A 26309-nucleotide genomic window follows, 5' to 3' on the forward strand; every position below is an offset into this window, starting at 1 on the left:
CTATAGCGCCTATTCTCCTCGTACTGGGACACCTACCTTGTACTAGGGTATAGCTCCTGCAGTTCTCTTCAGTTGTGACCTATAGCGCCTCTTCTCATAGTACTGGCACACTTACCTTGTACTGGGACATACCTCATTAGCGCACCTCAGTCGTGACCTATAGCGCCTCTTCTCATAGTACTGGGACACTGACCTTGTACTGGGACATACCTTATCAGTGCACCTCAGTCGTGACCTATAGCGCCTCTTCTCATAGTACTAGGACACCTACCCTGTACTGGGGCATAGCTCCTGCAGTGCACCTCAGTTGTGACCTATAGCGCCTCTTCTCATAGTACTGGGACACTGACCTTGTACTGGGACATACCTCATCAGTGCACCTCAGTCGTGACCTATAGCGCCTCTTCTCATAGTACTGGGACACTGACCTTGTACTGGGACATACCTCATCAGTGCACCTCAGTCGTGACCTATAGCGCCTCTTCTCATAGTACTAGGACACCTACCCTGTACTGGGGCATAGCTCCTGCAGTGCACCTCAGTCGTGACCTATAGCGCCTCTTCTCATAGTACTAGGACACCTACCCTGTACTGGGGCATAGCTCCTGCAGTGCACCTCAGTCGTGACCTAGAGCGCCTCTTCTCATAGTACTAGGACACCTACCCTGTACTGGGGCATAGCTCCTGCAGTGCACCTCAGTCGTGACCTATAGCGCCTCTTCTCATAGTACTGGGACACTGACCTTGTACTGGGACATACCTCATCAGTGCACCTCAGTCGTGACCTATAGCGCCTCTTCTCATAGTACTGGGACACTGACCTTGTACTGGGACATACCTCATCAGTGCACCTCAGTCGTGACCTGTAGCGCCTCTTCTCATAGTACTGGGACACTGACCTTGTACTGGGGCATACCTCATCAGTGCACCTCAGTCGTGACCTATAGCGCCTCTTCTCATAGTACTGGGACACATACCTTGTACTGGGACATACCTCATCAGTGCACCTCAGTCGTGACCTATAGCGCCTCTTCTCATAGTACTGGGACACTGACCTTGTACTGGGGCATAGCTCCTGCAGTTCTCTTCAGTTGTGACCTATAGCGCCTCTTCTCATAGTACTGGCACACTTACCTTGTACTGGGACATACCTCATTAGCGCACCTCAGTCGTGACCTATAGCGCCTCTTCTCATAGTACTGGGACACTGACCTTGTACTGGGACATACCTCATCAGTGCACCTCAGTCGTGACCTATAGCGCCTCTTCTCATAGTACTAGGACACCTACCCTGTACTGGGGCATAGCTCCTGCAGTGCACCTCAGTCGTGACCTATAGCGCCTCTTCTCATAGTACTGGGACACTGACCTTGTACTGGGACATACCTCATCAGTGCACCTCAGTCGTGACCTATAGCGCCTCTTCTCATAGTACTAGGACACCTACCCTGTACTGGGGCATAGCTCCTGCAGTGCACCTCAGTCGTGACCTATAGCGCCTCTTCTCATAGTACTGGGACACTGACCTTGTACTGGGGCATAGCTCCTGCAGTTCTCTTCAGTTGTGACCTATAGCGCCTCTTCTCATAGTACTGGCACACTTACCTTGTACTGGGACATACCTCATTAGCGCACCTCAGTCGTGACCTATAGCGCCTCTTCTCATAGTACTGGGACACTGACCTTGTACTGGGACATACCTCATCAGTGCACCTCAGTCGTGACCTATAGCGCCTCTTCTCATAGTACTAGGACACCTACCCTGTACTGGGGCATAGCTCCTGCAGTGCACCTCAGTCGTGACCTATAGCGCCTCTTCTCATAGTACTGGGACACTGACCTTGTACTGGGACATACCTCATCAGTGCACCTCAGTCGTGACCTATAGCGCCTCTTCTCATAGTACTGGGACACTGACCTTGTACTGGGACATACCTCATCAGTGCACCTCAGTCGTGACCTATAGCGCCTCTTCTCATAGTACTGGGACACTGACCTTGTACTGGGACATACCTCATCAGTGCACCTCAGTCGTGACCTGTAGCGCCTCTTCTCATAGTACTGGGACACTGACCTTGTACTGGGGCATAGCTCCTGCAGTTCTCTTCAGTTGTGACCTATAGCGCCTCTTCTCATAGTACTGGCACACTTACCTTGTACTGGGACATACCTCATTAGCGCACCTCAGTTGTGACCTATAGCGCCTCTTCTCATAGTACTGGAACACTTACCTTGTACTGGGACATACCTCATCAGTGCACCTCAGTCGTGACCTATAGCGCCTCTTCTCATAGTACTAGGACACCTACCCTGTACTGGGGCATAACTCCTGCAGTGCACCTCAGTCGTGACCTATAGCGCCTCTTCTCCTAGTACTGGGACACTGACCTTGTACTGGGACATACCTCATCAGTGCACCTCAGTCGTGACCTGTAGCGCCTCTTCTCATAGTACTCGGACACTGACCTTGTACTGGGGCATAGCTCCTGCAGTGCACCTCAGTCTTGACCTATAGCGCCTCTTCTCATAGTACTGGGACACTGACCTTGTACTGGGACATACCTCATCAGTGCACCTCAGTCGTGACCTATAGCGCCTCTTCTCATAGTACTGGGACACTGACCTTGTACTGGGACATACCTCATCAGTGCACCTCAGTCGTGACCTATAGCGCCTCTTCTCCTAGCACTGGCACACTTACCTTGTACTGGGACATACCTCATCAGTGCACCTCAGTCGTGACCTATAGCGCCTCTTCTCATAGTACTGGGACACTGACATTGTACTGGGACATACCTCATCAGTGCACCTCAGTCGTGACCTGTAGCGCCTCTTCTCATAGTACTGGGACACATACCTTGTACTGGGACATACCTCATCAGTGCACCTCAGTCGTGACCTATAGCGCCTCTTCTCATAGTACTGGGACACATACCTTGTACTGGGACATACCTCATCAGTGCACCTCAGTCGTGACCTATAGCGCCTCTTCTCATAGTACTGGGACACTGACCTTGTACTGGGACATACCTCATCAGTGCACCTCAGTCGTGACCTATAGCGCCTCTTCTCATAGTACTGGGACACATACCTTGTACTGGGACATACCTCATCAGTGCACCTCAGTCGTGACCTATAGCGCCTCTTCTCATAGTACTGGGACACTGACCTTGTACTGGGACATACCTCATCAGTGCACCTCAGTCGTGACCTATAGCGCCTTTTCTCATAGTACTGGGACACTGACCTTGTACTGGGACATACCTCATCAGTGCACCTCAGTCGTGACCTATAGCGCCTCTTCTCATAGTACTGGGACACATACCTTGTACTGGGACATACCTCATCAGTGCACCTCAGTCGTGACCTATAGCGCCTCTTCTCATAGTACTGGGACACATACCTTGTACTGGGACATACCTCATCAGTGCACCTCAGTCGTGACCTATAGCGCCTCTTCTCATAGTACTGGGACACTGACCTTGTACTGGGACATACCTCATCAGTGCACCTCAGTCGTGACCTATAGCGCCTCTTCTCATAGTACTGGGACACTGACCTTGTACTGGGGCATAGCTCCTGCAGTTCTCTTCAGTTGTGACCTATAGCGCCTCTTCTCATAGTACTGGCACACTTACCTTGTACTGGGACATACCTCATTAGCGCACCTCAGTCGTGACCTATAGCGCCTCTTCTCATAGTACTGGGACACTGACCTTGTACTGGGACATACCTCATCAGTGCACCTCAGTCGTGACCTATAGCGCCTCTTCTCCTAGTACTGGCACACTTACCTTGTACTGGGACATACCTCATTAGCGCACCTCAGTCGTGACCTATAGCGCCTCTTCTCATAGTACTGGGACACTGACCTTGTACTGGGACATACCTCATCAGTGCACCTCAGTCGTGACCTGTAGCGCCTCTTCTCATAGTACTGGGACACTGACCTTGTACTGGGGCATAGCTCCTGCAGTTCTCTTCAGTTGTGACCTATAGCGCCTCTTCTCATAGTACTGGCACACTTACCTTGTACTGGGACATACCTCATTAGCTCACCTCAGTCGTGACCTATAGCGCCTCTTCTCATAGTACTGGGACACTTACCTTGTACTGGGACATACCTCATCAGTGCACCTCAGTCGTGACCTATAGCGCCTCTTCTCATAGTACTAGGACACCTACCCTGTACTGGGGCATAACTCCTGCAGTGCACCTCAGTCGTGACCTATAGCGCCTCTTCTCCTAGTACTGGGACACTGACCTTGTACTGGGACATAGCTCCTGCAGTGCACCTCAGTCGTGACCTATAGCGCCTCTTCTCCTAGTACTGGGACACTGACCTTGTACTGGGACATACCTCATCAGTGCACCTCAGTCGTGACCTGTAGCGCCTCTTCTCATAGTACTCGGACACTGACCTTGTACTGGGGCATAGCTCCTGCAGTGCACCTCAGTCTTGACCTATAGCGCCTCTTCTCATAGTACTGGGACACATACCTTGTACTAGGGTATAGCTCCTGCAGTTCTCTTCAGTTGTGACCTATAGCACCTCTTCTCATAGTACTGGCACACTTACCTTGTACTGGGACATACCTCATTAGTGCACCTCAGTCGTGACCTATAGCGCCTCTTCTCATAGTACTGGGACACTTACCTTGTACTGGGACATACCTCATCAGTGCACCTCAGTCGTGACCTATAGCGCCTCTTCTCATAGTACTGGGACACATACCTTGTACTGGGGCATAGCTCCTGCAGTTCTCTTCAGTTGTGACCTATAGCGCCTCTTCTCATAGTACTGGCACACTTACCTTGTACTGGGACATACCTCATTAGCGCACCTCAGTCGTGACCTATAGCGCCTCTTCTCCTAGTACTGGCACACTTACCTTGTACTGGGACATACCTCATCAGTGCACCTCAGTCGTGACCTATAGCGCCTCTTCTCATAGTACTCGGACACTGACCTTGTACTGGGGCATAGCTCCTGCAGTGCACCTCAGTCGTGACTTATAGCGCCTCTTCTCATAGTACTGGGACACTGACCTTGTACTGGGACATACCTCATCAGTGCACCTCAGTCGTGACCTAAAGCGCCTCTTCTCATAGTACTGGGACACTGACCTTGTACTGGGACATACCTCATCAGTGCACCTCAGTCGTGACTTATAGCGCCTCTTCTCATAGTACTGGGACACTGACCTTGTACTGGGACATACCTCATCAGTGCACCTCAGTCGTGACCTATAGCGCCTCTTCTCATAGTACTGGGAAACATACCTTGTACTGGGGCATAGCTCCTGCAGTGCCCTTCAGTCGTGACCTATAGCGCCTCTTTTCCTAGTACTGGGACACCTACCTTTTACTAGGACACAGCTCCTGTAGTGCAACTAAGCTGTGACCTATAGCACCTCTTCTGCTAGTACTGGTACATCTACCTTGTACTGGTACATACCTCGTCAGTGCACCTCAGTCCTGACCTACAGCACCTGACACAGCTTCCCCCAGTGCACCTCAACCACAGCCTTCAGCTCCCCCTGTAGGAGTTACCCCCTCACCTCACCCTGTAGGAGTTACCACCTCAGATCCCCCTGTAGGGGTTACCACCTCAGCTCCACCTGTAGGAGTTAACACATCAGCCCCCCCCCACGCAGGAATTACCACCTCAGCTCCACCTGTAGGAGTTACCACCTCAGCTCCCCCTGCAGGAGTTACCACCTCAGCTTCCCCTGTTGGAGTTACCACCTCAGCTCCCCCTGTAGGAGTTACCACCTCACCTACTCCTGTAGGAGTTACCACCTCAGATCCCCCTGTAGGAGTTACCTCCTCAGCTCCACCTGTAGGCGTTACCACCTCAGCTCCTCCTGTAGGAGTTACCACCTCAGCTCCACCTGTTGGAATTACCACCTCATCTCCCCCTGTAGGAGTTACCAACCCAGCTCCCCCTGCTGGAGTTACCACCTCAGCTTCTCCAGAAGGAGTTACCACCTCAGTGCCACCCGTAGGAGTTACCACCTCAGCTCCACCTGTTGGAATTACCACCTCAGCTCCCCTCTAGGATTTACCACCTCAGCTCAGCCTGTAGGAATTACCACCTCAGGTCTCCTCGTATGAGTTACCACCTCAGCTCCACCTGTAGGATTTGCCACCTCAGCTCCTCCTGTAGGAGTCACCACCTCAGCTCTTCCTGTAGGAGGTACCACCTCAGCTTCACCTGTAGGAGTTATCACCTCTGCTCCCCCTGCTGGAGTTGCCACCTCAGCTCTGCCTGTAGGGGTTACCACCTCAGGTCTCCTCGTACGAGTTACCACCTCAGCTCCCGCTGTAAGAGTTACCACCTCAGCTCCCTTTGTAGGAGTTACCACCTCACATCCTCCAGTAGGAGTTACCACCTCAGCTCCACCTGTAGGAGTGACCACCTCAGCTCCACCTGTAGGAGTTACCACCTAAGCTTCTCCAGTAGGAGTTACTACCTTAGCTCCTCCTGTAGGAGTTACCACCTCAGGTCCTCCTATAGGAGTTACCAACCCAGGTCCCCCTGTAGGAGTTAGCGCCTCAGCCCCACCTGTAGGAGTTACCACCTCATCTCCTCCAGTAGGAATTACCACCTCAGCTCCATCTGTAGGAGTTACTACATCAGCTCCTCCTGTAGGATTTACCACCTCAGCTCCCCCTGTAGGAGTTACCACCTCATCTTCACCTGTAGAAATTACCACCTCAACTCCACCTGTAGAAGTTACCACCCCAGCTCCACCTGTAGGAGTCATCACCTCAGCTTTCCCTGTAGAAGTTACCACCTCAGCGCCCCCTGTAGGAATCACCACCTGTAGGAGTTACCACCTCAGCGCCTCCTGTGGGACTTACCATCTCAGCACCCCTTGTACGAGTTACTACCTCTGCGCTCGCTGTAGGAGTTACCACCTTCGTTCCTCCTGTAGGAGCTACTACCTCAGCTCCCCCTGTAGGAGTTACCACCCTAGCTCCCCTTGTAAGAGTTGCCACCTCAGGTCTCCTTGTAGGAGTTTCCACCTCCGTTCCCCCTGTAGGAGTTACCACCTCAACTCCCTGTAGGAGTTACCACCTCAGCTCCTCTTCTCAATGTTACCACCTCAGCTCCCTGTGGGAATTACCACCTCTACTCCATGTGAGCTAGCCCCTCAGCTCCCTGTAAGAGTTACCACCTCAGCTCCTCCTGTAGGAGTTATCATCTCAGGTCCACCTGTAGGAGTTACAATGTTAGCTCCCCCTGTAGTAGTTACCACTGTAACTCCCCCTGTAGGAGTTACCACCCAAGCCCTGCCTCAGACAGTGACCACCAGCGACCACGTCATATGTTTGACCCTCTGCTCTCCTTCTCTTCTTAGGATGTCCAGCTTCCAGGACACTGTGGGCCGCCTCAGGGCTAGCTTCAACTCGGGCAAGACCCGCCCCGTGGAGTACCGGATGTCCCAACTCCAGGCGCTGCAGAGGTTCCTGGACGAGAACAAGGCAGCCATTAATGAGGCGATGGCCCAGGACTTAAGGAAGGTGAGGAGGGGTCTGAGACCAGGTGGGGGGAGGTGCACTGGGTGGGTGCAGGAATGTGCCCCTTTTTGCATGGTTACCCCCCACTTTTTGCCTGAGATCTGATGCAACCTGACTTGATGTGCCCTGGGTCCCTGCCAAGTAGGTTTCCTGGGCCTGTGTTCTTTCCCAAGAATGTGCCGTTGTACCCACCGTTGGCACATCTCTGACCATAGGTAAGCAGCTTCTAAAAGGTGCCATGGGTACCAAGGGCACTGTGACCAGGGAAGGCCACTAATGGCTGCAGCACCTATTGTGCCACCCTTAGGGGCCCTGCACCTTAACATCCACCCACTGCCATTGCAGGCCGCATGTGTTGATGCAGAAAAAAGTGAAGAGTTGACATGGTACAGATCCCTGTGTGAAACCATTGCCTGAGGCCTAGGTAAGTCACCCCTCTAGCAGAGTGGACTAGCCGTAAGGTGAGGGTACAGTGGCATGAGCCCTGTACCCCCTACAGTGTCTAAACGCATTCTTTAACACTGTAAGTGTAGTAAAGCCATAAAGAGTATATAGTCTGGGAGTTAGTCAGTACGAACTCCACAGCTCCATAATGGCTTTACTAAAAAATAGGGCGTTTAGTAGCAATCTTCTCAGCACATTAAACCCACACTGATGCCAGTGTCGGATTTAATGTAAAATGCACTCAGAGGGCCTCTTAGAGATGCCCCCTAAAATTGACCGATACAAAAGGGGATGATGGACGGAGCGTTTAAACAAATCAAACACTCACCCCCAGTCAACTGATCTGGGTTTAGTCCATCACCATTCTTTAGTTCACTCAGCCACCCCAGTTCAGACACGGCTATATGCAAATCAGTCTGACCCTGTGCCTCCTGGGAACAGTCCAGCCCGAACTGCCAAGCCATGTCTTCCCTGGACCGGAAACAAGCATCCTGGGACCGGTTTCGGATTCATAATCCTCATCAGCCAGGCTATCTTGAATCCAGTGGCCAAGTGAACAAGGGACTCACGTCTGAGCATACCCTGCCACACTTAGGGCGAACAAAGCGATACAAAAGGGGATGATGGACGGAGCGTTTAAACAAATCAAACACTCACCCCCAGTCAACTGATCTGGGTTTAATCCATCACCATTCTTTAGTTCACTCAGCCACCCCAGTTCAGACATGGCTATATGCAAATCAGTCTGACCCTGTGCCTCCTGGGAACAGTCCAGCCCGAACTGCCAAGCCATGTCTTCCCTGGACCGGAAACAAGCATCCTGGGACCGGTTTCGGATTCATAATCCTCATCAGCCAGGCTATCTTGAATCCAGTGGCCAAGTGAACAAGGGACTCACGTCTGAGCATACCCTGCCACACTTAGGGCGAACAAAGCGATACAAAAGGGGATGATGGACGGAGCGTTTAAACAAATCAAACACTCACCCCCAGTCAACTGATCTGGGTTTAATCCATCACCATTCTTTAGTTCACTCAGCCACCCCAGTTCAGACATGGCTATATGCAAATCAGTCTGACCCTGTGCCTCCTGGGAACAGTCCAGCCCGAACTGCCAAGCCATGTCTTCCCTGGACCGGAAACAAGCATCCTGGGACCGGTTTCGGATTCATAATCCTCATCAGCCAGGCTATCTTGAATCCAGTGGCCAAGTGAACAAGGGACTCACGTCTGAGCATACCCTGCCACACTTAGGGCGAACAAAGCGATACAAAAGGGGATGATGGACGGAGCGTTTAAACAAATCAAACACTCACCCCCAGTCAACTGATCTGGGTTTAATCCATCACCATTCTTTAGTTCACTCAGCCACCCCAGTTCAGACATGGCTATATGCAAATCAGTCTGACCCTGTGCCTCCTGGGAACAGTCCAGCCCGAACTGCCAAGCCATGTCTTCCCTGGACCGGAAACAAGCATCCTGGGACCGGTTTCGGATTCATAATCCTCATCAGCCAGGCTATCTTGAATCCAGTGGCCAAGTGAACAAGGGACTCACGTCTGAGCATACCCTGCCACACTTAGGGCGAACAAAGCGATACAAAAGGGGATGATGGACGGAGCGTTTAAACAAATCAGGGGATGATGGACGGAGCGTTTAAACAAAATTGACCAGCCATGGTGGAGTTCAAGCCCACCATTTGCCACCATCAGACAGGTTTCTTGACCCCTAATTACAGAGCCTCCGCTCTCAGGGTACAGAAACAAAGGCCATCCTGGGCAAAGGTGTCATGCCTCCTCCCCCAGGATGGGCGGGGTCCACAAATGGGGAAGCTTCAAAGGCTTGCCCCATTTGGAAGCTGTTCCTGCCTTTTGCTGCCCCCAGCAACTGGCTCCCACCGGTTCTGGCCTCCACTTTGGGTGGGAAAACCAAGCTAGGAAGAGAGGTGTCCCTACCTTTGCCAACCCCACCCCTCAGGTGGGGGAGGCGAGGTGAAGAACACTTTTCAGTCCCCTCCATCTTGAAGATGGGTAGAATCAGCCAATTAGGGAGAGGCTTGTGTTCCAAAATAACACAACAAGATTGGGTCAGAGCTATTAGCTGCCTGCACACTATTCCACTATTTTTGGTCTTGTGTCTAGTACTCAAAAGCCTGTGCATATAGGTCGAGGGCGTGACCCGTAAACACCCCCTAAAGTGTGATGCAAAACATCACATGCAATGAAAATAGCAAAAAGACCCGCACAAGGGAAATTATACATACATTATATTTCTTGCTAGAGTATGCAATAGTATTCACAAATGTACAATATTAGCGCTTTCCAAGAAGAAGTAAGGTCCAAGTCTTGAAAGTTATGAAGTAGGGCTTTTTATTCAAAGACAAGCATGTTGAGGATTCAAGAAATTGCTAGCAGCCAACGCGTTTCGTCACCACTGTGACTTCTTCAGGGCTCTAAGGTCAGTTGAGCTGTGTAAAATAGAGCTTGCGTCGTTTGAACCAAGATACGTCAATATGAGCACAATCAAAAATCCCTTCTTCCAGTTCCTTATGTTTTTAATTTAACTTCTCAGTTTTCCTCTAGTGTACAGCATTTAACGATGTTCCCATCTGTGTCACCGGGATAATATCAGGAGTAATCTGATATATCCAAAGTAGCGTCTTTTTCGTTTTTTATCCTACGAGTTCAGATAGTTGTGATTATGGGACCATCAGAAATTCTTCAATAAGTATTAGGCATTTTCAGCGTGCTGCCGGATTCGCGTGCATGGTCCCTTCCCAGTAGATGAGGCTTGTGTTCCCTCATAATAGGGGTTGTACCCACCCCAAGGAAATTACCCATTGATCCCGACCTGCACACCCCTTAAATGCCCCTAAATGTAGTATTTAGGGGCAACCCTGAATGTTGCCTTCTCAGATGCGAGGAAGAAAGAAGGACCAAAGAGCTGTGCTGACCTAGGAAGAAGAAGAGGACACCAACTACTTTGGCCCCAGCCCTACTGGCCTCTTCCGTATACGACCTGCCTACAGCAAGAACCCCTGCAAGTCCAGCAGCCAGCAACCCCCAGAGCCCTGAGGAGTGGCCCTACAACCCTCTTACAAACTCTGTCTGCCGTGATCACTGGATTTGCTCAAGCAAAGACTTAACCACAGAATCCAGATTCCGGCGAAACTGCGATTTCACACCACTCTGCACCCGACGCCCACACGCCGAGTTCGAGTGGCCGAACCCCACAAGGAGGTCTCTCCAGCAATCCTGACCTGGGATCTGGTGATCCCAAGCTTCAAGATGATTCCTGCAGCCTCAACCTGAAGGGTCCCCCCCGACCGTGACTGGGGTTAGAACCTTGGTCCTAACCCCAAAAAACTCCCACTTGTTAGTTGTGTACTTACCTGAGAAACCGCTAAGACCTTTCTCCCATAGGAACCCATGTTAAGAGATTTTGGGCCTAAAATGTCCTGTTGAACTGATGTTTGTATGGAGAAAAGAGAACTAAGCAGTAAATGTATGAAATGTCTTACCTTAGATTGTGAGATCGTAAGGTGTGGTATCTAGGCATACCACCCCCAGTAATCAAAGTAATCCAAAAGTAATATAAAGGAAATCTAAAAGTAATTACTGTGTAGTTTCCAAAGCATATAACAATCTGTAACACTTGCAACTTAATCACAAATGCATTTCCTTGAACTGTCTTGCATTTGAGAGTATATTTTACTTACCTGTGCCAAGTCCTGCTTCTGCTTGGTTTTAAAATAAAACATAAGTATACCTTTTTTATACGTACCTTAATTGGTCTGAATTCTGTCTCTGAGTGTGTGTAATCAGTCCTTGATTGTGTGAATACAATAAATGCTTAACACACCCTCTGTATAAGCCTAACTGCTCGCCCACACTCCACAAAGAGAGCTGTTAGTAGTTACCTAATTTAGCCTCTGCTATACCTTTAGGGACTCCCTGGACTCTGTGCACTCTATACCTCATTTTGGTATAGAATATACAAAGCCAGCATCCTACAGTGGTTATTAATGAGAGAGTGGCCCATTAAGAAAGGTGAGAAGGGGTCTGAGACTAGGCTGGGGGAGGTGCACAGGGTGGACATTAATGAGGTGATGGCTCAGGGCTTAAGAAAGGTGAGGGGGGTCTCAGACCAGGGTGCGGGAGGTGCACAAGGTGAAGAGGGGCCTAACCGCATAGGGGAGAAGACATGTACACAAGGCAGCCATTAACAAGATGATGGCCCTGGACTTAAAGAAGGAGAAGATGGATCTAAGCCCAAGAGCGGGGGTGTGGCTGACAATGGTGCAGCAGGTGTAGTGGCATTGGGGCCCAGAGGCCTCAGGGGCCCATTGAACCCTGTTTATCGTTGTATTTTACTAGCCAGCCAGACATACACAAGGCAGTCATTAATGAGGTTGTGGCCCAGGCATTAAACCAGACGAAGAGCGGTCTGAAGACACGAGGTGGAGGAGATATACACCAGGCAGCCAATAACGAGGCGCTGACCAAGGCTTACACGCGATGAGGAGGGGTCTGAGTACAAGGAGGCAAGTAAAGATGTGCACGAGGCAGCCAATAGTGAGGGTCTGACAAAGCACTTACCAAAAGTGAGGAGGGCTTGAGCACAGGGGGAGGAGGAGAGATGTACACTAGGCATCCAATAAAGAGGGCCTGCCCAGGGCTGAGAAGAGACCGGAGCACATGGGAACGAGGTTGGTGAGATGCACTTATAGCAGTCATAGTGTCCAGGCTGAATATTCTGGCTGTGCACTCAGCAGCAGTTATAGTGTTCGGTGTGCATATTCTGGGCATGTATTCATAGCAGTTATCGTTTTCACTGTGAATATTCTGGGTGTGCACTCATAGCAGTTACAGTTTCATTGCGAATATTCTGGGCATGTATTCATAGCAGTTATCGTTTTCACTGTGAATATTCTGGGTGTGCACTCATAGCAGTTACAGTTTCATTGCGAATATTATGGGCGTGCACTCATAGCAGTCATAGTATACAGTCTGAATATATTGGGTGTGCACTCATAGCAATCATAGTGTACTGTGTGAATATTCTGGGTGTGAACTCATAGCAGTCATAGTGTTCAGTCTGAATATATTGGGTGTGCACTCATAGCAATCATAGTGTACTGTGTGAATATTCTGGGTGTGAACTCATAGCAGTCATAGTGTTCAGTCTGAATATTTTGGGCGTGTGCTCATAGCAATTATAGTTTTCACTGTGAACATTCTGGGTGTGGACTAATAGCAGCCATAGAGTTCAGTCTGAATATTCTGGATGTGCACTCATAGCAGTCACAGTTTTCAGTCTGACTATTCTGGGCGTGCAGTTTTGTTATGAAAGGGCGAGATTTTGATCGATACCTTATCTCTATTGATCCAAACCTCGATCTGGTCGACTGAACCTTTGTTGCCTGTCTGTGAGGAAAGAAAGTGCACCTATTTCCAAGTTAGTTCACCCAATAAAGGACTCTGCTCCCAAAGATCACAGACAACTTCTAGCTTTCAAAAGTTTATTGTAAAGATATGATAAGCTGCAAATACAAGCATCTCAGAATGAGATTAACGAGATACACAGGTCCAATTACATACATGTGCTCTCGGAAAGCCCTCAGACGAGCAACAGAAATCACTAACACAAGTTCTAAGAATAATAAAGCTATCAGCATAGACGCATATCTCTCCTTCATTTAGGTTGGAGGAAAACGCAAAGGTTAGGCTGTCCCTACCCTGCTCTAGATGGTATCCCTACTTAACCAAATCCCAACCTAACAAAGGTGTCAGCAGTGAATGACCCCCAAGGGAAGTCACCCACTCTAAGTCTCTTGGTGAAAACCTATAGTTCTCCAGTCATGACCCCTCTCTGCCTACCCATCCGCTCTCTAAAGGGTCCTCAGGTATCTGCTCTAACTCCACCCAGGGGTGCTGTCCCTAATACAAAACAGTCAACAACATTTGAGACGCCCCTTGCGAGACGCCCCTCACGTGGTGTAGCTTCTGGCTTTTTCCATGATGCTTTGTATTGGGCCTCATACGTTAGAGTTGACCTTGCTTCTCAGACTCTTCTCCGGCCCGCTGATACCCCTCAAACATTCCGGAACCCTCCTCCATGTCTAGGCCGTCCACTGAACAGACCTCTATTCATTCATTTATAATTGGATCCCCCCTCTTCCTTTGCAGACAGATATCTGCAGCCAAGAACCCAACTCTCATAGACTTCCAAAGAAAAGGCCTGCAACATTTCTCAGCCCAGACATATACGTGTAAATCAACGTTAAAACATTTCAGGCCTACAATATTTCTCATTATGACTATAGCATTCAACTTCTTCATTAATTAGCATGTTAATATCCTTTTTCTATTATTCAATAAACATTTCTATACATCATGGCCCATTTAATGCAACGGCCAAAACATTAATACAATCTATGTCGTGAAAAGAAACATCTTCCCTTTTAGCTCTGGCCCTGAGGCCTACCACATTCTGCGTTTAACCACATACCATCTTATGTTTTAACAGCTACACGACATGGATTCAGAAATAATCACATCTACTAAAATCATATAATGTCACACATTTCTGTATTAGTTCCACTTCTACTTAAATCTCTACATTAGCTATACATTCAGAATATAATTGCAGATACTATTAGCACTCATGGCATTTCTCCTCATGATTTGTGCTTACTACAGATAAGTGTGATGTACTCATACATTTAAGTCAGTTTGCGCTCTCTCAGTTCCCCCCTTTGATGACCTCTCGGGGTCATCACTAACATTTAGACTGCAGTTATTGCTGGCATTCTCTGCGCTTCCAGAGCCCTCAGACTCCGGTACTGATTATCTTGTATGGCAGCCAATCTCTGCAGCTGTTCTCTTTGGGCCCTTTCTGACCTTCTTGCTCTGTACCATTTGAATACCCTCACCAATCCCCACAATATAATCCCACAGATCAATATTATGATGATAGGCTTTAGGATATACCAAACAAAGCTTTTGCCTAAGGTGGAAAACCACCCTCCAACTGTACTCATTCCGTGGCCCACCTTTTCCCAGACATTTTCTCTACTCAAGTCATCGATCTCCTTGTGAATATTAGTTATGTTCTTAATAACCTTCTCAAGGGGCTTTGAATTGTCTGGAATGTAAGTGCAGCATTCCTGGACCTTCAAAGCCTTACAGACTCCGCCCTCTTTTGCTAGTAGGACATCTAATGCAAGACGGTTTTGAAGAACCATAGCCCTTATCGATTGCATCTCTCCTTCTACCAGCATTAGGGACTGAGCTGTGCTGGCAGACAACCTGTCGACAACTGTTGCCAGTCGTCTAATTTTAACATCATTAAGGATTACTCCCAAAAGAGGGAACATAGCTCCAAAGACATCTCCAACCATTTCTGCATCGCCTACATCTCTCCTTCCCCTCGAAGATGTCTTGCCCTCAATGATCACTAAGTCTTGTGCATGATATATTTTGGGGAAGACAATTGCTAGGTAACATGATCCATACCAGTTATCAGGTAGTCTCACGTAAGCATTTCTTCCACATACAAAATACACATTTGGAATCACTTGCATTCCCTTCAGGAAATCCTTAGTATAGTACTCTAGATTGAAAGCATGTTCACAGTCAACTTCACCCACGTATACATTTTCATAATACGTTTTAGCTCGGTGAAGACATAGCTTTCCTCTCTGCGTCTTATCTAAAGCTATTGGACCACTACTACCCTTTCTCTTGTGTGCCTTCTCTTCCTCGGTCCAATCTGTTTTCCATTGTCCTGATTTTTTCAAAATCTTTTGTCTCCTGTAACGATCATCCACCTGCCCTATGAACTTCTTCTCGACTTCTGACACCTTGCATGTCAGATTATTTCTACGGGCATGTGAAGTATCTAAGGTAATCCAAGGAATGAAGAACTTGGCCAATCTGTCTTCACTCTTCCAGTAGTCCCATTTGTTCATCTGCTTATAATTTGGGACTTCTGGCAACACTGAATCATAATTGGAGAAATAGTATTCGAAACTATCTCTCTCATAAAATATACTAAGCAATAAGCTACATGTAATGCCATATGTCAGCGGGAGGTGATGGTATCTAATTCCCTCATCTACAGACGCCGGCAACTGCATGCAGACGTAGCAATCCTTAACCTCCATGGCATCCACGTATTCATATAAGAGTTTAGCATAAGCATTTGACCTAAAGTCTCCTTGGGACTCATCTACGTGTAACCTACGGGCCTCTGCAGCCAATAACGCTTTCTCTTGAGTGTTTTCCCTTTTCTCACCAGCAACAGTAGGTGTAAGCGTTTCTACAGATTTCACATCAGTTACCTTTACCTCTTCCTCATGTCCCTTTACATAAGAAATTGTTACCACTAAAGCTATTATAGTATCACTCCTACTATTAGTGTACCTATTATACATTTAGCTCTGCGGTTCGGGGTGCCGGCCTCCATTTCGTCAGACAATATGGCTCTCTCTTATCTTAGCAAAAAGTTCTTTTCCTCTCGTTCCTTTACAGTCTCTTTTAATCCTTTTGTCTTTCGAATCCACACAACTGGAGGCTGACAACCTTCTTCGCAAAAGTTCTTTAACAGTTCAATAAAGACAACCCTAGCCCTTCTCCATCAACTCAAGGGAAGTTCCCTAAAATTCTCTGCTTCCTGGGCGCTAGGTAATCTTCTTTTTCTGCTTGCTTTATTTACAAAGTCCTTTAACAGTCTACTATCAGGTTTGTGGTTGCAGCTTCAATAGCATAGTTCAGTATTTCCAAACGAAGATTGTGCTCTTCATGTGCTGTTATCGTTGTACCAAAATCGGGGAATTGCAATTCTGTAAGGAACATGTGTTTTAACTTGCTGAGGCGGGGAGGTCTGGGGAGCATGAATGTTAGTGACCCTTCTTGTTCGACACCGGGTACCAACAGTCTTATTTCCACGGTGATAATGGGCTCAGAACTGGACACCACCACCGCTCGGATCCTCCCTGTCTCCGGTTTCACAGACATTTGTCGCCAGATATGTCCACTCAGGTGTGGAGTATCTTCTGTTAGGCACACGCACTCTTCTTGACCTTCTTCGGTCGGGTGCTTCAGCGCCCTGAGCACCTTCTTCTGGGTCTGAGTCTTCTGATATCGGAGGAAGGGTTAACTCTGGAGTTGACCTCAGGCTAGAGCTCCTTCTTTGCGGCCAATTAGCTTCTCCACGTGCCCTTCTACTCCTTCTCCTTCTGGTCTGTTCTCGCTCTCTCTCAGACCTGTCAGGGTCTGACTCGTACTCCCAGCTACTTTCTCCTTCTGTAGCGTCTTCTGTTTCGCTGTTGTACTGACCGTCCTCAGCTTGGTCAGACTCGTTCCCTGCTTCCGCTGGCACCTCTACAGCTTGGCTAGCCCCCTCTATGGCTTCTCGGTCCTCTTCTGGACGTCCATCCGAGAGAGGAGCTGTTTCTTCCCGAGGTGCTGGAACCCTTCGCGTATGTGACGCGTGGATCCAATTGGGCAGGCCTCCCACCTTCACAGCTGTGTTCGTGATCAGGATGACCTGGGAGGGCCCACGCCAACGAATATCCAAGCAGCTTCTTCTCACATGTTTTTTCACCAGGACCCAGTCCCCAGGGTACAGGTCATGGCACGGGCCCTGGCACGCTGGAACCTCGGCAGCCTGCACCTGAAGGGACACAGAACGCATGGCGTCAGACAGCCCCTTACAATAGTCCAGGATCATATCATCTGTGATATTTAACAGTGCAGTAGCTGGGACAGATGGCAGCCTCATTGCTCTCCCCATTAACACCTCATGTGGTGACAACCCTGTCCTTCTGTCTGGGGTACTACGAAGGCTCATGAGAACCAATGGCAGGGCATCAGGCCAACTCAGGGTCGTTGAGGAACAAACTTTTGCTATTCTGGCCTTGATAGTGCCATTGATCTGCTCCACAATTCCTGAGGCTTCTGGTCGGTAACTGCAATGCAACTTTTGATCAATATTTAGCGCTACACAAACCATCTTCACAAGCTCGCTGTTAAAATGTGTTCCCCTATCTGATTCCAAAAAGGCCGGCACCCCGAAGCGAGGAATGAGTTCCCTGAGCAGTAACTTGGCCACTGTGAGGGTGTCGCACCTACGTGTAGGGTATGCCTCAACCCATCTGGAGAACACACAAACAATCACCAGGACATAGCGGAGGCGGTTGCATCTTGGCATTTCAATGAAATCTATCTGCATTCGATTGAATGGACCTCCAGACCTTCCTATGTGACTTAGTGCAACTGGTGTTCTTTTCCCTACGTTCAGCTGCTGGCAGGTCACACAACGCTGGCACACTGCTTCTGCTGCTATTCTAAACTTAGGATTGTACCAAGTTTGTCTAAACACTCTCAGCATAGCATCTCTCCCTAAGTGTACGGGACCATGTATGAGTCTAGCCATTGGACTCACCATCTCATTGGGCAACACTGCTCTGCCGTCTGCTGAGACCCAAAAATGGGTCTCACCCATTACACATCCTGCCTTTTCCCATGTTTCTTTTTCAGAATCAGGAGCATTTTCTTGCATGGTTGACAGTTCATCCCAAGTATCAACAGTTTCCAGTATCATGGCTAATTCAGTTCTTACATGTATTCCACCCACTTCCACCTCTGTGAAAGAGTAACCTTGTTCCGCGCAATACCGCGCAACTTCATCAGCATATCTATTGCCTTTCGAAACAAAGTCCTCATTTCTGGTATGTGCGGTGCACTTTACAACTGCGATACTTGCTGGGCATTGCAACGCCTCTAACAACAGGCGCACAAACTCTCCATTGCGAATGGGAGAGCCTGAAGAGGTCATGAAGCCTCTTTGAGACCATAACTGCCCGTAATCATGAACTACCCCATAACCATATTGGCTGTCGGTGTATATGGTGACTCGAATTTGATTGCTTGCCAAGCAAGCACGTGTCAGGGCAATAATCTCGGCTACCTGAGCGGAGTGTACTCCTTCCAGGCACCCAGCTTCCACAACTCCAGTAATTGTACAAACAGCATAAGCTGCTCTCAACTGCCCAACTTCGTCTCTTACACATGAGCCATCGACAAAGAAAATTTCATCTGGGTCAGTCAGTGGCTCATCTACGATGTCGGGTCTGGGTTTGGTGCATAGTTCAGTCACATCGAGACAGTCATGGTCTGTATATTCATCATCATCTTCGATATCATTTGGAAGTGGCATCAAGGTAGCAGGGTTCAAAACAGAGCATCTCTTGAGGGTCACATTCTCTGCAGCAAGAATAACTTGCTCATAGCGCGTGAGCCTGCTGTTGGTCAGATGCTGTGTTTTGGTCCTGGTCATCAACAGTTCAACAGAATGGGGCACGCACACCTCTAACGGGTGCCCCATGACGATATTTTCACATCTTTCAATGCTGACACCCGTTGCAGCAACGGATTTGAGACATCCGGGCAACGCTGCGGCTACTGGGTCTAAAGTAGCCGAGAAATAAGCAACTGGTCTACGGGCATTCCCATGGATTTGGACTAACACAGACAACGCGCACCCTTCTCTCTCACAACAGTAAAGAAAAAATTGTTTATTGTAATCAGGCATTCCCAATGCCGGAGCACGACACAGGTCCTCTCGCAGCTGTAAGAACGCCATCAAACAGTCTTTGTCCCATGGTACCGGATCACTCACCTCTTTGTGCGTCAGTTTTTGCAAGGGCTTTGCTTTCAGTGAAAAGTTCACGATCCACTGTCGGCAATAACCCACCATCCCTAGGAACATCCTGACCTCTCTCTGTGTCTTAGGCGCATTCATTTTCATGATCGCCTCTATCCTGTCTGGTGACACCTTTCGTTTGCCTTTCTCTATTCTGTGTCCCAAGTACTGCACTTCTGTCAGGCAGTACTGCAATTTTCCCGGGGACACCTTGTGCCCATTGGCAGCTAGGTGATTTAACAAAGCAATGGAGTCTTCCCTGCAAGCTTCTTCTGTTTCTGACGCCACAAGGAGGTCGTCTATGTACTGGACCAGAACTGACTTCTGGGGCAGCACTAGACTTTCAAGATTTTTCTTCAAAAGCTGGTTAAAGATCGATGGGCTCTCTGTATACCCCTGAGGGATACGACACCATGTTAGGACGCGATTTTCCAGCTTAAATGCGAAAAGAAAATGGCTTTCTTCGTCCAGAGGGATCGAAAAGAAAGCCTGACAAAGATCGATCACAGTGAACCACTCAGCTTGGAATGGAATCTGAAACAGTATCACTGATGGATTCGGTACCACTGGACAACATGAAACGACTATGTTATTAATCTTTCGAAGGTCCTGCACTATCCGAAATTTCCCATTTGGTTTCTGGAGACCCATAATCGGGGAGTTGCATGGACTACCCACGATTTCTTTCAGTATTCCCTGTTTAATCATGGACTCGATCACGGGTTTTATGCCTGCAATCGTTTCAGGAGTCAATTTATATTGGGGTGTTCTTGGGAACTCAGCATGCGGTTTCACTACAATTTTCACTGGGTCCACCCCTTTGACCAATCCAATCTCTTCCCCAGTGAAATCCCATACTTCTGGTGCCACTGTCTCTCTCAAGTCCCAGGGGAGCTCATCTACTGTTAAAGTAGGGTACAGCTCCACGCATATTCTTGAGTTTGCAACTTTGAAATCGGCGTCATCATCATTGGTCAATACCTCCACTCCCTGAGGTGTACAATATATAGTACAATTCAATTTACACAACAGGTCTCTCCCTAGCAGACACACAGGACTTGAATCGCAAACCACAAACTGGTGCTCATCGCTGTACTTCCCTATTTTCACCTGTACCGGTTCTGTCAATTGGCTGGTTATTCTCCTGTTTGCGACCCCTACCACCTGTATGGTCTCTCCAGACATGGGCAGGTCTGGAACTGCAGCTGATCTGATCGTGGACCTAGTGGCTCCTGTATCCACCAGAAATGTCGTAGGGCACCCTGCTACTTCTGCTTCCACATAGGGTCCCCTCTGGTCCACCTCCAAGGCTGCCCCGAGGGTGCAGTCTTCTCTTTCCACTCTCTGTCCGGTTAATGGGTCCACATAATAGCACTCTTCCCCTTCCACAAACAGGGGCATTTGTCTATAGGTCTTACCCATACTCCCTACTCGAGGAGGTTGCGGGAACTGGGCTCGGGGAGGAGCCCCCCCCCCTTTGAGCACCTTTCCTTGGTATGGCGTTACCCCTCTTGTAGGCGCGCTTTGGACCTCTTCCTCCTCTTCCTCTTGCTCTCCTATCTCTACATTGTAGGGGCACTCGCGTTTCCAATGCCCCACCTCGTTACACTGGTGGCACCTTGTCGTTTTCTTCAAGGCAGCTATATCTATTCTGGGTCTAAAGGTGGAACTCTCCTCATTGCCCTTGTTCTGACTGTACTGCTTCTTTCCTCCTGTACCTGTTCCTTGCTGCTGTTGCTGTTGTCCCCCCTTTCCTGCTGCCTGCATCTGTACCACCATCAACTTTTCTTTTAGTTTCTTAGCCTTGGAATCTATCTCATCACAGCAGTACCTGGCATATCTCAGTATTTCGTCTAGAGGTTTAGTTTGCCAACAAATCGAGTGTTGCTGAATCATTAAACTAATATCCGGTCTCAGTCCCAGGACGAACTTGGACACAAATTGCCCTATGTCTTTTGGATCCATTACATCCAAGCCGCTATACTGTTTAAACGCCTTCAGCAATCTCTCGTAATATTCGTGAACTGTCTCTTTGGGTTCCTGTCTTGTTCGGTCTATTCTGACCCAATCTATGTCTTGCATTGGCACTTTCTCTTTCAGCCAAGTCATCACTCTCTCGAATTTTGCCATCACAATCTCGGACGGCCCATTAGTCTTGGCATCTCTCTCTGGCTCCGTTGTGGGCCACTCAGCGCTAACCTTGCATGCGGTCCACAGATCTCCTGGTACTACAATGTCAAACAGCGTGTTCAGATCTATCCATAGGACCTTTGAGATTTTTACAAATCTCTCCACTTGCTTGTACCACTCCACTGGGTTTTCACGTAATTTGGGGAAGGAGGTGGTAAAAGCAGCTAAATCTCCCCTACTCCAAGGGACATGGACATAGTTCCCATTTGCAACTTCACGCAAAGGGTAAGCTTCTATTCCCTGCTGTCCTGGTGTCATACCAATCATGCTTCTCCTGCCGGTCCCTTTCTTGGACCACCTCTCTTCCCACTTATCTAGTGCCCTCCATGTCCTTATTCCAGCAATCAGTTCCCTTATGTGCGTTTTCAGCCCAATCGTTCTCCTCTCATCTAGGTCTCGATCTGTATAATGTAGCCTGTGGTTACCCTGTAATGCTTTGGTTCTTGACAAGTCCACCATATATTTGCCTGCTAGTTCGACTAACTTCTCATGGACTGCTCTCGCTTTTCGAGTAATGTCCTTTGCCATATACAGTATTTCATCCTGTTCATACATTTCCATTCTTTCTAAAGGCAGGGTACCATCTACCATGTCATCCAGGTCTGACCTTAAACTGGAGACATCGAGTCTCTTGGCTTTTATCTCAGCTCGCAACATGTCTTTCAAAGGGGGCTCACTGGTCTCCCTACCATCCCAACTTCGAGCTCTACGTTTGGGTTCGGGAGAGTTAATGGGTGCCCTCCCTTGCTCCCATCTCTCCAGGTCCCATGCTCGGCCATCCGATCTTGGAAGGTGATGGAACACGGGCCTGTTACCCCTACTCTTGCTCTGCCCACACTCTTCTTCTTCTCTCCTCTCACCGCACACCTCTCTGTTATTTTCCCTCTGGTCGCTACTCTCTCTTTGCCTAGTATCGCTCAGTATCTGATACGATCCTTCCTGGTTCCCCATCTTCCCTGGGCTGCGCTCATTTCCGTCATCACAGGGACTATGATGCGACCTCTCACAACTCCCATTCAGTTCTCTGGTGCCAGGTACACAGTGTGGACACTTAAAGCTGTTTCTGTACTCTTGCGCTCTCCTCTCCCCTTCACTGAGTATTGGGCGCGCCACCCCTCCACTCCCGGGGCCCCCGTTTTCCAGGTCTGTTCTATCTCCTCTCCGGGCCCAATGGGTGACTCCCCTACTCCCTCTACAGTCCCACTCCGGGCTGCTCTCCCCAGCCCCGCAGTGAGTCCGAGCTCGGCTGTCCTGACTTTCCCTTTCAGCTTCCGCAGCATTGATGCTCTTTTGAGCCTTCACTGCCTCATCCCACTGCTTCATGTACTCATTTAGCTCTTGAAAGGATTTTCGTCCAGATCCCCTCAGATCCATTGGCCATCTAGGGCCCCCAGGATCTCCTCCTGGGTCCCCTGCTGTGTGCATCGGGGTGCTCCACTCTCTCGGTATCGGCATCTGACTTGGGGAATTGATCGTATCGTTCCTTCTTGTCTTCTCTGCTCTTTCTCTGTCCTTCCTTACCCGTTCTTCCCCTCTTGCTCTCTCTTGGTCATATATCGATATTATAGGACCTATGGTAACAGGTACCTGTAGTGCATCTGGTAATGGGTAGGACGTGGCGCTTTCCGTTTCCGGCGCTCTTTGTACCACAAACCTCCCGACTACCTGTTGCACCTGACTAGGCTGGGACAGCTCTTTCTTTGCCTCAGGATCCCACTCTGAACTGGGAAGCGGTCTATGCTCTCCTGCATTGCTCCCCTTTTCTCCTTCAGTATGCTCGACCTCTCCCCCTGCTCTATTATACGGGGGTGGCCTGTCTGTCAATAATCTGTTTATCAGGCTGTCCTCTGTTTCGCTCTCATCATCTTCTTCTAGGGGGCTTTTATTTACGGGCGCCTCTAACACTGGGTACAGTTTATTTACTTCCATGTTATGCACTCTCCATCTTTTAGCATCCGCATCCCACCTGGCATCCTGCACTGCCCTTACCGATCGTTTCACCCTTTCTTGTCGTCTGTTCATATTCTTTTCATGCGCTGCCCTAATCCATGCATCAAGAGCTTCAAACTGGGTTGGTCTAGGCAAGGGTCTCATTGAGGTCATGACTGATTTTAATCGATGTAACACCTCTAATCTGAACGTCCCGTACTTCGGGAACGTCAGTTCCTCATTTCCTTCAGTAATCTTACTCCACTCTGATATCCAAAGGATCGTATGCAGCCCAACATTCACTGCCATATAACGAGCTGGCGTACCCTCTGGCGGGGCTTCTTCCCCTTCATACGATCCCCGCTTCTCTTTTCTAAACACCGCTTTCAGCCATTTAAAACACTTCATAATTATGCGCACAATATCCAGCCTCGCTACTCTGTTTACTTCCTGATGACAATCCACCAATCCTGTCGCGGCTTTGCTAGCTTGGCCTATCGCAGCGCGGTCTTTCTCCGGTCGGCCAATCACGTCGCGACCCTGTCTGACGTCTTTGCTAGCTGGCCTATCACAGCGCGGTCTTTCTCCGGTCGGCCAATCACTGCGCGACACTTTCTGACGTCACTTTTCTCCGCTTCGCAGCAGCACCCCTCCTTTCTCAACTCGTCTCCCGGTTATGCATGCGTCCCATTCATACACCGAAAAATGACTACTTCCGACCAAGCGGTCACTTCTCTCGACTGTACGTCCACAGTCTATCTGTAATTGTCAACACAACTGCTATCGTCTCTCTGATAGGTTGCTTACACACACAGTAACTTCCGACCAGCGTCCGTTACTCACGCACTCACTCTTACGGTCCCCCTATCTCGGTCTTTCGGGTGATCAATGGTACCTCATGACCCCCTTCACACTAGTTGACAATTACTCTGGGTGTCCGATACACCCGAACCACTTAAGCTCTCCTTGAACTTAAGATTTCCACCGGTTGCGCGCGCTCACAACCTGTTCCACAGTCACTCTACAGACATTCAACTCCGCCAGACATTACAACATAGATACAATACAAAACACCGCAATCTAACACGCATAACCCTTTATACTCACTCTCGACCGATACTGCTGCTTTTTCTGTCTCACGTCATCCGGATCTTCTCCAGCGGCCTGTTCTTCCGATCATCGATCTCTAGGGGCCTTGGGGTAAGCTAACCTGGCCTAGGTCACCGTCCTCAAGAAGGCAACCATCCTCTATAGCTACCAACTGAAAGGGCGAGATTTTGATCGATACCTTATCTCTATTGATCCAAACCTCGATCTGGTCGACTGAACCTTTGTTGCCTGTCTGTGAGGAAAGAAAGTGCACCTATTTCCAAGTTAGTTCACCCAATAAAGGACTCTGCTCCCAAAGATCACAGACAACTTCTAGCTTTCAAAAGTTTATTGTAAAGATATGATAAGCTGCAAATACAAGCATCTCAGAATGAGATTAACGAGATACACAGGTCCAATTACATACATGTGCTCTCGGAAAGCCCTCAGACGAGCAACAGAAATCACTAACACAAGTTCTAAGAATAATAAAGCTATCAGCATAGACGCATATCTCTCCTTCATTTAGGTTGGAGGAAAACGCAAAGGTTAGGCTGTCCCTACCCTGCTCTAGATGGTATCCCTACTTAACCAAATCCCAACCTAACAAAGGTGTCAGCAGTGAATGACCCCCAAGGGAAGTCACCCACTCTAAGTCTCTTGGTGAAAACCTATAGTTCTCCAGTCATGACCCCTCTCTGCCTACCCATCCGCTCTCTAAAGGGTCCTCAGGTATCTGCTCTAACTCCACCCAGGGGTGCTGTCCCTAATACAAAACAGTCAACAACATTTGAGACGCCCCTTGCGAGACGCCCCTCACGTGGTGTAGCTTCTGGCTTTTTCCATGATGCTTTGTATTGGGCCTCATACGTTAGAGTTGACCTTGCTTCTCAGACTCTTCTCCGGCCCGCTGATACCCCTCAAACATTCCGGAACCCTCCTCCATGTCTAGGCCGTCCACTGAACAGACCTCTATTCATTCATTTATAATTGGATCCCCCCTCTTCCTTTGCAGACAGATATCTGCAGCCAAGAACCCAACTCTCATAGACTTCCAAAGAAAAGGCCTGCAACATTTCTCAGCCCAGACATATACGTGTAAATCAACGTTAAAACATTTCAGGCCTACAATATTTCTCATTATGACTATAGCATTCAACTTCTTCATTAATTAGCATGTTAATATCCTTTTTCTATTATTCAATAAACATTTCTATACATCATGGCCCATTTAATGCAACGGCCAAAACATTAATACAATCTATGTCGTGAAAAGAAACATCTTCCCTTTTAGCTCTGGCCCTGAGGCCTACCACATTCTGCGTTTAACCACATACCATCTTATGTTTTAACAGCTACACGACATGGATTCAGAAATAATCACATCTACTAAAATCATATAATGTCACACATTTCTGTATT

At 48.7% G+C, this 26309-nt stretch overlaps 1 protein-coding gene across 2 annotated transcripts in view; it reads left to right on the forward strand.

The window, feature by feature from the left end:
• The window catches only part of LOC144771988 (aldehyde dehydrogenase family 3 member B1-like), an 83183-nt gene that overhangs the window by 3996 nt on the left and 52878 nt on the right, over positions 1-26309 (forward strand). For both annotated transcript variants that reach the window (XM_078656279.1, XM_078656236.1), the window contains exon 2: positions 7368-7530. In XM_078656279.1, the coding sequence (XP_078512405.1) occupies positions 7369-7530 (162 nt within the window). In that variant the 5' untranslated portion in view covers position 7368. The remainder of the gene's footprint in view (positions 1-7367; positions 7531-26309) is intronic.

Source organism: Lissotriton helveticus, chromosome 1_1 (assembly GCF_964261635.1).
Source record: "Lissotriton helveticus chromosome 1_1, aLisHel1.1, whole genome shotgun sequence".
Classification (NCBI taxonomy): domain Eukaryota; kingdom Metazoa; phylum Chordata; class Amphibia; order Caudata; family Salamandridae; genus Lissotriton; species Lissotriton helveticus.